A 15,757-nucleotide genomic window follows, 5' to 3' on the forward strand; every position below is an offset into this window, starting at 1 on the left:
ATCGGAAGCTGCCTTATACCGAGTCAGGTCTATCCAGCTCAGTATTGTCTAGACTGGCAGTGGCTTCTTCAAGGTTTCAGGCAGGTTTCTCTGATCTTGAGATGCCAGGGAGGGAACATGGAACCTTTTGCATGCAAGCAGACAGATGCTCTTCCCATCCCCTAAGGGGAATATCTTAGTGCTACTCACACATGTAGTCTCTCTTCAAATGCAAACCAGGATGGATCCTGCTTAGTAAAGGGGACAATTCATGCTTGCTATCACTAGCTGTCCCCTGTATACAGAAAAACTAACATTGCAAGGGTAAAGATCCTAGCTGGGCCTTCTCCCTGACATTTCTGTGTTTAAGGAGCCCCCATAATTCAGTCTGTTGTACAGCCCAGGCATAGGTTTAACACCTTGATGAGAACTAAACCTAAATCTTTCTCTGGTTGAAAGGACCAGGAGGTCGGTCTGTCTTTCTTTTTTCTTTCTTTCTTTCTGCAGTTTTATCCATATCTCTTTCACTTCCCATTACAGTTGCTGAATTATCCATCAGCTTGCACTGTACCATGAATATCTGTCATAGTACTGAGGATTCCATGCAATTTACTTGGTTCATAAAGGGTTAGAAACTCATCATTATATTTCTGGGAATATCAATGAAACTACCCACACTGGTTCTTTTGGGTTACCAGTGGAATGAAAGTGGTTGGTTTTTCATATTGATATTAGGTGGGTGTATAATCTCGCTCCAGACTCCAGAATAAATTTTTGGCATTTATGGGAGCAAATTTGCATTTTTAAAAGTGTAATGAGCTGTTGCTAGGTGACAGTGTTTGGCCATTGTGACTTACACCAATCAGCCGATGAAAGTATGTGTAGGTGAGATTCTTCAGTAAAATTGAAGTATGCCTAAAATGACCATTGGTTACTTGATTCTCACTCCTGGCTGCAATTCCAGGGGAAGGAAAATACCCCATAGTGCCTGCACATTTTGAGTATTTTCAAGAAACACAGAATACTTCTTTACATTCTTGAAAACTGTGACCACAAGTGCAGTGACTATAAAGGATTTGGCTGTTTGGGGGTAGGTTATAGGATTATTAAGGAAAGCCTCTATTTTTTGGTTTTTTATTTCCTTTCCCTTTTAAAAATGAAAGTCACAAATTGTAATTGATTGAGTGAAGTGAGGCCTTTGGATTGACTCATGTATGGCTTTCTTTCTCTCTTGCTTGGTTGGGTATGTGTGTTTTAAACATGATCTCTCTTGAAGATTTAAATTTCAGAATGAAGTTCAGTATACCGCTTTGGACACAATTCTGTGGTCTTCTTTGTGATCTCTGTGTCCACATAAGGGTTGTGCAGTTGTGTAGAACAGATCTTTGGAAAATCTGCAGTTCCAGTTCTCTCTAGCCAGGGAACTGGCACTCATATCCCCCACACACCCATTCGTGGAAGGAAGGAGAATGTAAAATATTTTGCAATGAAAAAATCTTACTTGAGCATTGAGTTATTGGAATGAAAGTTTTTGTGTATGCTTAGGATGAATGGCCTGGTTCTCCAGGGTTTAAAAAACTGTTTTAATTGTTTTAAGAATGGTTTTATGTTTTTACAGTTTTCAATTTTAATAGTTAATTGATTTTAGTTTTGTTTTAATGTAAACCGCCCTGAGCCATTTTTGGAAGGATTGTATAGAAATCAAACAAATAAATAAATAATAGGACACAATTGTATATTTCAAGTTCAAACCCCAGCTTAACCCCTGCTCTTATTTTCAAGAGGACAAGAAAAGTATCCAGGGTTCTGCAAAGGAGCTTTCTAGCACATATTTTAATCTGGCAAGGGATGGGCCCGAGCTCCTCTCTGATCTTGTGGATGGTTTTGGAAGCACTAAAAAATATCTTGCTGGTTTTTGAGTGCCTCTAAATCTCAGTATGATACCAGCGCCGTGGCTACTACTCACAATTTTTAAAACCGGGTTTTCAGAGCACTCGCTCCGCAAAACCAGTTTAAGGGGAGGGTTACTTTGGTGGGTTAACCGCCTGGAGGCCACCGGGCTTGCCTGCAAGCCCGGTGGTTCCCATGGTCAGGAGAAATCGGGCTAGGCTCCCCTAGCCCGATTTTTCCTGATCGTGGGAATAGCCTCATAGGATAAAACAAAATTAAAAAGAAAAAGGAGGGGCGATTAAAATTGACCATTTCTGACACACCATGAGTAAATTTTAATCACAGCTGTACAGAATTTGGCTACTGAATGCGAGACATAAGTGTGTTTATCAGAAAGAAATAAGTTTATATAAAGTTCATCCAAATTGTCAGGGTATCTAAGAATAAAGGGGAGCAATATATTTGGAATGCAGCTCGTGATAGAAAGAACAATACAGAAGCATATGGCCAACCATCTAAATATTCCCACTTCCATAAGGGCACAGTCTCTCCAAATAAGGAACTCTCCGATACCTACCCTCTAGTACTGCAGAGGGCAGCGCATCCAGCCGAGCCAATGTCAGGGCTCTTCTGTGTGCTGGATATATCAGGACATACAGGTATTTAGCTGGTTTTTGTGAGGGCTTGGTGGCTACAAGTCTTGCGAGGCTTGGTGCCTGGCTTAAATCTGTCTGGCATTCCATATCAATAATACGTCTCTTAAGGATCACCATAGCGTTATCATAGCCCAGAGGGAGAAGATATTCCATTGACAGCCCATATATTTTAGCTTTTCAGTAATTAGAAGCATCCAATCAGAGAGGTGTTCATCCTTAAAAATTAGGGGAGCTAGGCCAGAAGGGGAATAAATCAGTTTCAACCAAAAGTTGAAGATATAAGTCAGCACAGGACTCCAAGCCTGACAAGCCCGCTTCCAAACACAACTTAGCATTTGACACACAGCAGGGGGTTACAAAGATGGCCCTAAGGAATTTAGACTGGACCCTCTCAAGTGGTTGGAAGTCACTGTATATACAGATCCGAGAGCCATAAAGAAGCTGGGGAATAACCTTGGCTTGAAAAACCTTGATGGCAGCTGGAACATATCTATCCCCAGAAGAGAAAAAGAATCTCAGAATCACGGTGGTTGATCTCTGAGCATTTGTAACAGTGTAATTAGTTTGTTCTTTCCAGCTACCTGATGCCTGGAAAATGACCCCCAAATATTTATATTGGGTTGTCTGGGCTACACTAACCCCATTAGTTTACCATTTGTGCAAAATGATTTTCCTGGCAAACATTATGACCTTTATCTTCTGATGGTTGATGGAAAGCAGGTTTTCATGACAATAATCAGCCAAAGCTCTCAACATTTTCCTCATCCCCACCAAAGACTGTGACAGGAGCACAGCATCATCTGCATAGAGGAGGATGGATAAATGTCTACTGCCCAATTTTGATGGATGAAATTCCAGATTAGAGAGTCATTGATATATATACCATGTTATTGATATAATAATTAAACAATGATGGGGCGAGCACAGGTATATGGATCGGTACTGTATGCCAGGGTGCCGTTCCCCCTTGGATGAGGTTAAGCCCTCCTCTTATGTGCTTGACGCCAGGACCCGGGGGTGTATGGATGTTATCAAGTAGACTATCTTTCGGACTACTTGGACTATGCTAGACCCTGATATGGCTCTCGGTACCTGGAAGGTCCCTCATATGGGAGACCCGGAACTGTTCAGGACTAGCGTGAGCCCCCCTCACACTTGGAGGGAAGGCCTCACTCTCGATCCCCACAACGCTTCTCTTGAGATTGGCCTGAGCGGCGCGATTCACCCTCTGCAGCTCCAGTTCCACAACAGGCAGAACTGCCTGCTCAGGTGCTACCTGCGGAGCTTCCCACCTTGGTACTGGGCATTATGGGAAGCAAGCCAGATTCCCCTACGGTTTCGATGGTTTTGGCCCAGGATCCTTTGGCACCTCCAGAATCGGACTGTGAGAGTGATCCTAGTTCTCTGGGATTGGAGGTTGTTTCCCCAGGGTCGTCCCCACTGAATCCACAATTGGATTCTAAGCCCGTTTCTAAGTGGGTCGTCCCCAATTAGAATCCACAATTTGATTCTAAGCCCGTTTCTCCATCAGAGGATTATAAGCAATACTCCACGTATGTGGCCCGCATGGCTTCTGCCCTGGGTATGAGCCTCGGTATGCAGCAGAAAGGGGAATTGGATTCCTTGTTCAGCCTTATTGATGTAGAAGCCAAGACACCAGCCACTTTACCCCTTAACTTCGCATTGTTTGGGGTCATGTGGGGACATTGGAAAAAGCCAGCAACTCTTTCTCAACCTAATAGGTGCTTGGAGAACTTTTATAGGGTGCAACTGCAGGATGATATGGCTTTCCTAAAGAATCATCCCATCCCTAATTCTTTTGTCATTGAAGCGTCTCTGCAGAAGGCCAGGGATCACAGCCAGTCGGCGCCGTGTGACAAGGAGGGCAGGAATTTGGACTCCTTCAAGAGGAGGCTTTACTCAGCCTCAGCTCTCCACTTAAGAGTGGCCAACTATCAGGCCTACAATGCCCATTATAACCACTTTCTGTAGGAGAAAGTGGCCCTTTTTTGATCTCCTGCCACAGGACAAGCGTGATCCAGCTAAGGCGTTCCTCCGTGAAGTGGTTCAGGTGGTGAAACAGGAGCTCTACTCGGCTAGACACTCAGTGGAGGGTGCAGCCAAAGTAATGGCCACATCTGTGTCTCTCAGGTGGCATGCCTGGCTGCATTCGTCTGGACTGACCTATGAAGCCCAGGCTAGGGTCGAGGACCTTCCCTTTGTGGGTTCTAGCCTCGTCATGGAACAGACGGATGACACGCTGCAAAAGGTCCAGAAGCTGAGGAGCACAGCGAGGTCCATGTCTTAGTCTTCATCGACCCCCAAACCACAGAAGCCTTCCAGGTGGTCCCCTTATCAACTGCAGAAGACTTCTTCTCAACAGCAATCTTCGTCTGAGCGTTCCTTTCGTGGTAACAAGTTCTAGTCCCGATACAAGCCAGGCCTCCAGTCTACTAAGCTGGCCTTTCAGAAACAGTGCCCAAACACCTTTCCAAAGAAACAGTGACTCTGGGTGCTTTTGGACTCACCTGGCCCCATTTTTGGTGAGCTGGAACAAGGTGACCTTGAACCAGTGGGTCCTCACGGTTGTACGTTTGGGCTATGCTCTCGGGTTCTGTGGGATGCCACCCATGTCCCGGGTCGTGACTACTCCATATACTTTAGAATTGGACCAGGAGGCCTCCACTCTCTTGTTGAAAGATGCGATAGAGTGAGTCACCAATTAGGGATGTGCACAGAACTGGCTGGCCCAGTTCAGTTTGTCTGGACCGGACTTGAACCTGACCGGACCACTTTGGTCCAGCACCCCTTAGAAACTCGCCCCTAGTTTGGTTTGGGGTGGGGGGGGGTTAGCGAAGATTCCCCCCCCTCATCCCGGACGCCTGCATATGTACTCTTGTGAGATTGGCCGCTGTGTTTCTAGCTGGGGGCCTGCAGACTATGCACTCAGTGCAGTGCTTTTGGGGATATATGGCTGCCACCACGCATGTCCTTCCTCAAGTGTGCCTTCGGACCCCTTCGGGATTTGGCCTGTTTGGTGCGCATGCCCCCTCAGTGGGTGCAGGTGACTGCGGCATGGTGGGTTGAGACCTGTCATCTGAACTTCAGTGCCCTTTTCCAAGCTCCCCGACCATGACGAGTGATTACGACCAATGCATCGGAACTCAGTTGGGAGGCTCACTTGGACAGTTTTCTCCTTAGCGGCCATTGGTCACCCAGGGACAGGGGCCGGCACATCAACTATTGGGAGTTGTTGGCCATATTCCATGCACTCAGAGGGTTCTTGCCTGTGATTGCGGGCTGCTCAGTGGCAGTCCAAACAGACAATACGATGGCGAAAGCCTGTGTCAATCGGCAAGGTGGCATGTCTTCGAGGAGTCTTCTATTCCTGTCGTTGGACCTTTGGCATTGGTGTGTGGTCTGCATCCAGGGTTCCCTGAATGTCCAGGCGGACACGTTGATCTGGATGACGACTGTCTCCCAAGAGGGGACCTTGGACCATGATGTTCTCAGGGACATATTTGCAAAATGTGGTGTTCCAGCTCTGGATCTGTTTGCTTCCCGGGACAATGCTTGATGTGCTCTCTATTGCTCCAGGGGAGGAGAAGGTGAGGGCTCTTTGGACGATGCCTTCGTCCTATCTTGGATGGGCCCTCAACTGTATCTGTTTCATCCATTCCACCTCATTCAGAGGTTGCTGCTCAGACTGAGGGTGGATCGTGCCAGGGCCATACTGATAGCCCTATGGTGACCCAGGAGGCCTTGGTTTCCGGCCCTGAGGTGTCTGGCAGTGACTTGGATGTGCCTCCCCGCCCTACCAAACCTGATGTTGCAGGAGGGGGGATGGTTGCTCCACCCGGATGTTCGAACCCTGCACCTGACTGCCTGGAAGGTCCTGCCGAATTCCCACCGAGACTCAGGGACAATTTGCTTGTGGCCAGGAAGCAGTCCACAAGAAAATCCTATGGCCATAAGTGGACTCACTTCTGTTCCTTTGCTTCTCTGCATGGGTTTGATGCGTTTAACCCCTCTGTTCAGGATGTCTGTACGTATCTGCTTTCTCTTAAGGAGTCTGGTCTGAAACTCCTTAGGGTCCATTTGGCTGCCATTGTGGTGCATTCTCTGACAACCCAGGTTTCGTGGTTATCGAAGGACCAGCTAGTTAAAAGTTTCTTGAAGGGTTTGTCCTATGTTTTTCCGGATGACCCCAATATGTCACCGGCCTGGGACCTGTCTGTGGTTTGGCTGGCTTTGCTATGGCCTCCCTTTGAGCTTTTGGTCTTGATTGATCCTTGTCTGCTGACCTGGAAGGTTGCCTTTCTGGTGGTCATCACCATCGCTAGGAGGGTGAGTGAATTGCAGGCCCTGAGAGTGGATCTACCATACCTTCAATTTCACAGGGACAATGTGGTGCTCAGCCCGGATGTCCAATTCCTTCCAAAGGTGGTCTCTGTGTTTCATCATTCCTTGCCACTCACTTTGCCTGTGTTTTTCCAAAACCCTTCCTCTGATGTGGAGCACAGGTTACATCATATGGACATTAGGAAGGCATTATCCTTCTATGTCCAAAGATCTGCTGAATGGAGGAAAACTCCCTCCCTGTTTATTCTATATGATGGACTGCGTAAAAGTCTCCATGTTTCTGCTCAATCCGTGTCTAGGTGGATAGTTTCAACAATTGAACTTTGCTATAAATTGGCTCATAAGCAGTTGCCTGCAACTGTTAAGGCACATTCAGGTCCATGGTGGCCTCTGTTGCCTTTGATCGTGTGGTCCCCTTGGACACTATCTGCCAGCCAGCTACTTTGGCTTCACCCCACTCATTTATCTGTCATTATGCTATTGATGCCAGGGCATGGAATTAGGCTGTATTTGTCATGTGTGTCCTGCAGTCCATTTTCAGTTGATGTACTTGTTTCTGAAATAAATACTTCTGGCAGATTACATGTTGCTTCAGTCTCTCCTTCCTCCTTGGGTGCTAGCTTGTTATGTGCCCATTGGTGTAAAAGACAGAGACCACATCGAAGAACTGCAGGTTGCTTACCTGTAACTTTGGTTCTTCTGGTGGCTGTCTGTCCTTTTACACGCCCTCCTGTCCTCCCCGCTGGGTCTACTGAAGCAGGACTCCATGACTGAGGGGATGAGGAGTGGCGTAGCCGCATATAGCGGCTGGGGGCAGGGTTCCCGCCCAAAGCAGAAGAATTGAACTTGTTAGGTTCCGACGAGGTCTCTGCACAGGCGCATAGCCCATTGCTGTAAATGGACAGATGACCACTAGAAGAACCAAAGTTACAGGTAAGCAACCTCTAGATATCTGCAACAAATTTCTCAACCATTATGCTTTACAAGTTGTAAGCTGCCCAGAACTGTAGGAATAGAGAAGAGGGAGGGGGAGGACCTGCAGCAAGCTGTTACAGTGCCTTTTGAATTATTATTATTAATAATAATTAATAATTATTAATATTGCAGACATGCTCAGGTTTGGAGATGGGTTAGCAGCAAGTCATTCACTCAGCCCTGATCGGGAGCAGTGTACTGCTAGAGTGCTCAGGTTCAGGACTGGCTGTGTGGCACATAGTTCACTTAATTACAAACTTTAATGAAAGTAGTACAGTATTGTAAAGATATTATTCTACTCAGATTTGATGTTGCCTTCACATCCAGCGAGGAATCTTCCTTTAAAACTGGGTGGGGGAGGATGTTAAACCCTCTCTTCCTAGATCATTTGAAGATTAGAAGCTGGAGGTGCAGCCAGCCCTGAACCTGAGCAACATAGCAAGAGGAGAGAGTAGTTTTTTCAAAACACCACCACCCTTGGCTGTATGGAAGTGGGGTCAGGAGATGTACACCTGATAACCTTCCCTCAACTCTCATTTCACCTTCACCAGTTCTGGATCCTTCAAGATGTTAGGGACTCGGGCCCCTCTGCAGTCTCAACAATCCTGGTAGCAGAGGGGAATTAATTAGGATGAGAGACAAAATGGTCCTTAACTTCTACTTAAACCCCACCAAGGATTCTTAACTTTGAAGTTGCCTGAGCCCTAAAATGCATATAGTATGTATGACTGGAGGTGAGTGGTGGGTGGAATCCCTCAACCCTAGTATTACCTCCCCTCCAGGATCCTTTAAGCATGGGTATCCACAGGGCATTTTCTGGTGATGCGGGGGCGGGGGAGGAAAAATATATACATAAAAAGATGTTAATATAAATCAAAACACAACCAGTTATGTCCAGTGTTAATCCTGTCCCCTCAGGCCTCCCCCCTAGCACCCATGCTTTAAACTGTGAATTGGGATTGGAGGGATCACTTTGCCCTCCACTCCCAATTAACCACTCCTAAAGGAAAATGTCATCCAATGCAGATTAGAGACCTATGTGGAAAGGGAAATGCCGGATGTTCAAGCTGGTTTCAGAAAAGGCCAAGGAACAAGGGACATCATTGCTGATGCACTCTGGATAATTGAGAAAGCCAAAGAATATCAGAAAGAAGTCAATATGTGTTTTATTGACTACAGAAAAGCCTTTGATTGTGTTGATCATGTCAAGTTGTGGAATGTCCTTAGGAAAATGGGTGTCCCAGAACAACTCATTGTTCTCATGAGAAACCTGTGTATACACAGGGCAGGAAGCCACAGTCCAGACAGAACATGGTGAAACAGACTGGTTCTAGATCGGCCAGAGAGTAAGACAAGGCTGTATACTTTCCCCTTCTTTATTCAATTTATATGCTGAACATATACTGAGAGAAGCTGGATTGGAAGAAGATGAGCATGGTTTTAAAGTTGGAGGAAGAAACATCGATAAACTGCGCTACACTGATGACACCACTCTAATAGCTGAGAATGCGGATGATGTGCAGGCTCTAGTAATGAAGGTCAAGGAGCACAGTGAAATAATGAGACTACAATTAAATGTAAAGAAGACTAAACTAATGACAAATGACAACCAGCCTCAGAATTGACAATGAAGACATGAAGTGGTGGATAGCTTCTGCCTTTTAGGATCGACCATGAACAGTAAAGTATCCAGCAGTCAAGAAAAATGCTGCACACTAGCACTTGGTAGGGTTGCAATGAAGGCCTTGGAAAGGATATTTAGATGCCGTGATGTGTCTATACCTACAAAGATTAGAATCGTTCGGACAGTGGTTTTTCCTGTGACACTCTGTGGGTGCAAATTCTGGATCTAGAAGAAGCAAGATAGAAAAAGGATTGACACTTTTGAACTTTGGTTCTGGAGAAGACTTTTGAGGATACCATGGACAGCCAGGAAAACAGACAAATGGATCATAGAACAAATCAATCCAGAATTTTCACTCAAGGCACAAAAGGCCAGGCTCAAACTATCATACTTCAGACACATTATGCAAAGATCCAGCTCCCTTGAAAAGTCTATAATGCTGGGGAAAGTTGAAAGAAAAAGAAGAAGAGGACCACCAGCAGCAAGGTGGATGGACTTGATTATGACAGCAATGAATGCACCACTGAGAGACGTTAAAGGCCAAGTTGAAGACAGATCATCCTGGAGGGAATCTATCTATGTGGTCGCTAAGAGTCAACACCGACTTGACAGCACTTAATCAATCAAATCAATCAAAGGAAAATGTATGTTGCGAAAAAGGCAGACCCCCATAACAGTTTAAAGGATCCTTTTAATGTGAATCTTCCAGCCACAATCCCCCCACCTTCATTAGGCCCTGAAAAGAAGCAAGAGTAGTTTGCTACTCTGAGGGTTCTTACCTGCACTCTGACTTCATGTTCCGTGGGTTACAGAGCAACAGGTGGTTAACACACATGTACAGACCTTTTCTTCTTCTTTTTTTTCTGTCTTAGTCTTTTTCTGTACACCAGGGGATTCTCCCAAATTAATATCTCCCTCATCTGCCATAGTTCACTGATTCAAATTCTAATTTGGGAGGAATTTACCCATTTTTGCTGGGTGGATTTCACTTTCCTTGTATGTGTGAAAATACCCAGACCTTAATGAGGAGAAGTTCTGGAAATCATTCTTGAAACTCCAAAGCTTTCAGAATTTCAGGTGTTATGTCTGACCAATTTACAATGTGGTTGAGAATTCTGGCAGTGGTTTTATCTGCAGTGCATACCCATTTCTAAATGGTTCCGCTACCTGAGATCTATAATATGTTCAGGTGTCAAAAGATTTGGGGCTACAATAGCATCTTAACAAGCTAAACCAAGAAAAGCTGATACTGGGATCATGACTGACCATGCTGCTAAAAAGGGTTCAACACAGTCTTTTAGTCTTTGCTCTGCTGGTGTTTTTCCCTAAGGAAGGGCAGGGATGTTCCATTTCCATTAGACAGAATTGTGTGTGGGAGGGGGAGGGAGTTAAAGCATCATAGCCATTAGAAAGGTCTTTGCCATGCCAGCTGCTGATTCTGTTGCCCATTTAGTAACTCTCGTTTAATGTTTTGTCCTAATGGAGTAAATGATGGTGGTTATTTTATCTTCTCAAGATCAACCATTGTATAAAAAGGACAAGAGAAGGAAAGGGAACGTGGCCAATAATAGACATGAGTTGTTAGCTGGCCATTGCCATTCTTTTATTTCTGTTCTTTGGCTGACAAGCTTTAAAGGGGAGGCAAGCTTGGCAGACAAGAGCTCTGGCTTTGCTTCTTAGACTGTGAGTTCAAATTTCAGGGTCCTGTTTTGTGCTTTGCTAGGTTTTTGTGGAGTTCTTTTTTCTTTTTTTTTACTGTGAATGTTTCCATTTGAGGGCAGGCTCAGAAAATGTTCACAACCCCCAAGTCACTTAGTTCTTAATTGTTCATGCCTCTTTGCAGACATTGTTCCTGCAAAGGAGGCCAGGGAGAGAGAATCCCACCTCTTTTGCCTAGGAAACTGATGCTTCCTGGCTTGCCAGGTTAATTGCCCACCATGTCTGCATGGCCACACATTTACCATTTTATCAGTTGGTCAATTATATTAATGCTCCACTTTTCAACCAAAACTGGCTCTTAAAGCCAGCCCACAAGAAGCACATTTGGAATGTGCAGAGGTCTGAGAGTTTCACTCCTGGTCCCAAGCAGTTGATATTGCCATTGCTGTGATCCATGTTCTAGGATCTTCCTCCAAAGGGAGGGGGCAGAAGGAGTTGCAGATGGATTTTGGTCCTTGCTGAGCTTTCTGGCTTGTATTTGGAGCTGGGGAAGAGTTAAATGGCCTCACCTTTTATTAATTTTTTAACCCAGACTCCCTTTCACACCTCAGAGCAATTCTATGTCCTGATGTAGGGTCAGAGTTGTTTCTGGGTAACAAAGATGGTTCTTTTCATGTAGTGCAAGAAGTGCTGCTTCCGCTGGTAAAGTTTGTGTGCTTCCAGAGGACCGTTGGCATCTTCCCTACATTTGCAGCCTATTTTGCATGATGTGAAATGGCAGAGGGGCATGTAAAAATGCCAACTCTCACAGAAGCAGCACTTCTGGATATGTGTTGTTGATACAGCTTTAGTTGCACATAGTTATACATGACTAGTTGGGGCAGAATGGGATGCACATCCTTTTAGAAGTTATGCAGTGTGGAAGGATCCAGTCCATGTTTGGATATGCGTGCATCCAAATGTGGATGCCGTTTCTTGCACTGCATTATTTTCTGTGGGATGTGTACCCCCATCCTAATTCCTCCCAAACGAATCAACTAGGCACTACTAGTTTGGGGTGAGGGAATGTCAGCCCAGTTGCTTCATCAGAAGGATTTCCCCCCTCTTTTCCCTGACAGTTGCCCTTTTGCAAACGTATTTCACAAAAGTGGTAGGAAAAAATCTAAAACCTTGTCATTAAAAAAGATAAAATTCTTATGATTTCATTTCCTATGTCTTATATTAAGTTACACATGATGAAAATGTGGGTACACAGAACACACAGCAGGGATAGGGCCATGGCTCAGTGGTAGAGTATCTCCTTTGCAATGCAGAAAGTCCCAAAGTAGAAACATAGGAAACTGCCATATACTGAGTCAGACCATTGATCTATCTAGCTCAGTATTGTCTTCACAGACTGGCAGTGGCTTCTCCAAGGTTGCAGGCAGGAATCTCTCTCCGCCGTATCTTGGAGAAGCCAGGGAGGGAACTTGAAACCTTCTGCTCTTCCCAGAGCGGCTCCATCCCCTGAGGGGAATAGCTAACAGTGCTCACACATCAAGTCTCCCATTCAGATGCAACCAGGGCAGACCCTGCTTAGCTATGGGGACAAGTCATGCCTTGCTACCACAAGACCAGCTCTCCTCTCCTTTGGGAGACAACTAATTAGTAGGAGGGAGAAGTGACTGTGTGGAATCAAAGTAGGAGGAAAAGCTGAGTAGCACAGCACTGGACAGCATAGATATTTCAAGGTTTCAAGTTCATCCCTGACACTACCAGGTAGGGCTGGGAAAGACTCCTGCTTGAAGCCCTGGAGAAGCCTCTGCCAGTCAGTTTCATCAGTACTGAGCTAGATGGATCCAATAGTCTGACTTGGTATAAGGCAGCTTACTATGTTCCTGTGTTCCTATCTGAGCTATGTTGCAATCATGCTGTGCTGTCTCCTTGGGGTAGTTGTTATTATTATTATGTGTATATAATAATCCTTCAAGAGTGGCTCACAAATAAATAATATACAAGGTTATCCAATATCTGTTCCCTTTTGGTTTCCACAGGGGGGGATGATTGCACTTCTGCTTTCCATCTTGTGCCTGGTAATGATCCTCTACACTCGTCGGCGTTGGTGCAAGCGGCGACGGGTACCACAACCCCAGAAGAGCGCCAGTGCTGAAGCAGCCAATGAGATTCACTACATCCCCTCAGTGCTGATTGGGGGTCATGGCCGTGAGAGCCTGCGGAATGCCCGGGTGCAAGGTCACAACTCCAGTGGGACCCTGAGCATCCGGGAGACTCCCATCCTAGATGGCTACGAGTATGACATTACTGACTTGCGTCACCACCTGCAGCGGGAATGCATGAATGGTGGTGAGGACTTTGCTAGCCAGGTCACCCGAACCCTGGATTCACTGCAAGGCTGCAATGAGAAATCGGGCATGGATCTCACGCCAGGTGTGTGTGTGTACTTACCTGGAAAATTATATGTGATTGGGCAGAGGTGGGTTAGGGGTTGCTATCATGTTAGGTATAGATATAGGCAGTTCTTCTTCAACCCTTTTAGACACAAGGCTTGTGCAGCCATCCAAAGCAAGCCCTGAAAATGGCCACACAAATTGGGTGCCAGGTTATTTATTTTTGGGGAGGGATCTCACACAATTGTAACTGAGATTAGACCATTGGGGCAGGGGCAGAAATCAGGCATCAGCTTGGACAGGAACTTAAAATGGTAATCAAAGGTCATGTAGTATGTTGGTAGTTAACACTGTATGGTCAAATCATTTAAAATGTCCCCCCCCCCCCCAGTATGTAATACAGGTGGACCTCATCATCCGCAGATTCGCGTATCTGTGGTCAGGAAAAAGACACCTGATCTCAGTATTCGCGGGGGGTGGGGAGAGGGGAAACATGCCGACCTCACTTATCCACGGGTTGGAGGTGGCCGGAAATGACTGCAGTGTTAATTTCCGGCTGCCATTTTCTTCGACAGAGCCACAAAATGGCTCCCATCTTTGTTTTAAAAAAGGGGGGGCGTTAATTTTTGGGCAATTTGGGGGCACAGCACGAGCATGGAGCAGCAGAGCATGGTAAGAAGCTCTCTAAGAAGCTCTCTAAGAGAGCTTCTCTCTAAGAAGCTCTCACCCCGCCGGTGAAATCCGGCTGATTTTCGGCTGACCAGGAACCTAACCCCTGCAATCCCATAGGATTCCATTACTCAATATTTGCGGTTTCCATATCCGTGGCTGCAGCCCGGAACAGAACCCCTGCAAATATTGAGGTTCTCTTGTACTTAGGCATGTTTTCAAGACTTTAGATGAAAGAACAGATATCAGTTTGTTTGGGAGACTTGGTAAGGGCAGCATACAGCAAAACACTTTCAGTTGCTGAATATTGCCAGTGCAGGTATAAAAAGCTGGAGAGAGGTGATTCTGGCCAGCTCCTGATGGCTGGATAGCAGCAGTCACTATTTCCCTCCACAATGGCTTTTGAATAGAAGCAATCTGTCTAGCAGTGAGAACTTATAGCAGTGAGAAATATCAGCAGCAGTACCCTTAGCAGTCCACAACAATTCTTAACTTGTTCAGGTTTTACCAATTATTCGCCACAGGGATTTTGTCCAGAAATAACATCCAGTTTTAAAATCAGAGTTAGCTACATACATGCATTCCTTTTGAATGTGCTTGTGGCTGGTTCCTGGGAAAGTGGGAGTGCTGGGAATCTGCTCTTAGCTTATAATGGCTAGTTACAGCAATGGGATCTCATCCCTTTTGCTAGGCTGGTCCACACCTAGAGATGATCCTAATGTTATTGCCTGGATAGCTGGAAATGAATACTCTCTTTCTTCCCTTCTCCCCCTTCTCTTTCCCTTTCTCCTTTTTTGTCTCTCTTTCTCAAAGTTTTTGCCTTAAATTCTTCCTGTTCAGGAAGTGACAATGCCAAGCTGTCCTTGATGAACAAGTACAAAGATAATATCATCGCTACCAGCCCTGTGGACTCCAACCATCAACAGGCTACGCTGCTATCTCATACATCCAGTAGTCAGCGCAAGCGGATCAATAACAAGTCACGAGGTACCACTTGGAGCTTCCTTCTGGGTGAATTGGGTGGGAGTAGGAAGTGGAGCCGGCTCCTGAGCAATGTTATGGGTAAGCATCCTGAGAAGAGCCTTCTGGAATGGACCAAGGGTCCCTCTAGTGCAGTACCATCCTGATTCCAACTATCCCCCACCCCCACCAGATACTGCTGAGAAGTACACAAGCTGGATCTGAAGGCAATAGCTTTCCTCATTCTTTTCCTCTGGTATCTGGTATTTAAAGATATATTGCCTTTGAACATGGAGGTTCTATATAGCTACCATGGCTAATAGTCATAGATACACATCTCTCACAAATTTGTATAATCCTTTTTTGTAGTAATGCCTTTTCATTGTTGAGGGGGAAGGGTAGATGTGTGCTCTTACCCCCAGATGTTTCTTCCAGAGATCTGGTTTGGGGTTAAAAGCTCCAAAATGACATGATTAATGATTCCAGGAAAGAGTCTGAGGGCTTTATATTATGCAGTTGCCCCTTAAACCATGCTTCACTGTTCTCTGCTGCTTTGCAAAGGGAGATAGAGGACACGAAGGCAAATCTTATTGTCA

General features: G+C 45.5%; 1 protein-coding gene across 5 annotated transcripts in view; it reads left to right on the forward strand.

Moving 5' to 3' along the window:
* The window catches only part of ASTN1 (astrotactin 1), a 335,633-nt gene that overhangs the window by 118,111 nt on the left and 201,765 nt on the right, over positions 1-15,757 (forward strand). For 4 of the 5 annotated variants that reach the window (XM_053243588.1, XM_053243584.1, XM_053243587.1 and 1 more), the window contains exons 3-4: positions 13,179-13,572; positions 15,015-15,188. In XM_053243588.1, the coding sequence (XP_053099563.1) occupies positions 13,179-13,572; positions 15,015-15,188 (568 nt within the window). The remainder of the gene's footprint in view (positions 1-13,178; positions 13,573-15,014; positions 15,189-15,757) is intronic. The other variant, XM_053243585.1, reaches the window with a different exon arrangement.

The sequence above is a fragment of the Hemicordylus capensis genome, chromosome 4 (genome assembly GCF_027244095.1).
Source record: "Hemicordylus capensis ecotype Gifberg chromosome 4, rHemCap1.1.pri, whole genome shotgun sequence".
NCBI classification, from domain to species: domain Eukaryota; kingdom Metazoa; phylum Chordata; class Lepidosauria; order Squamata; family Cordylidae; genus Hemicordylus; species Hemicordylus capensis.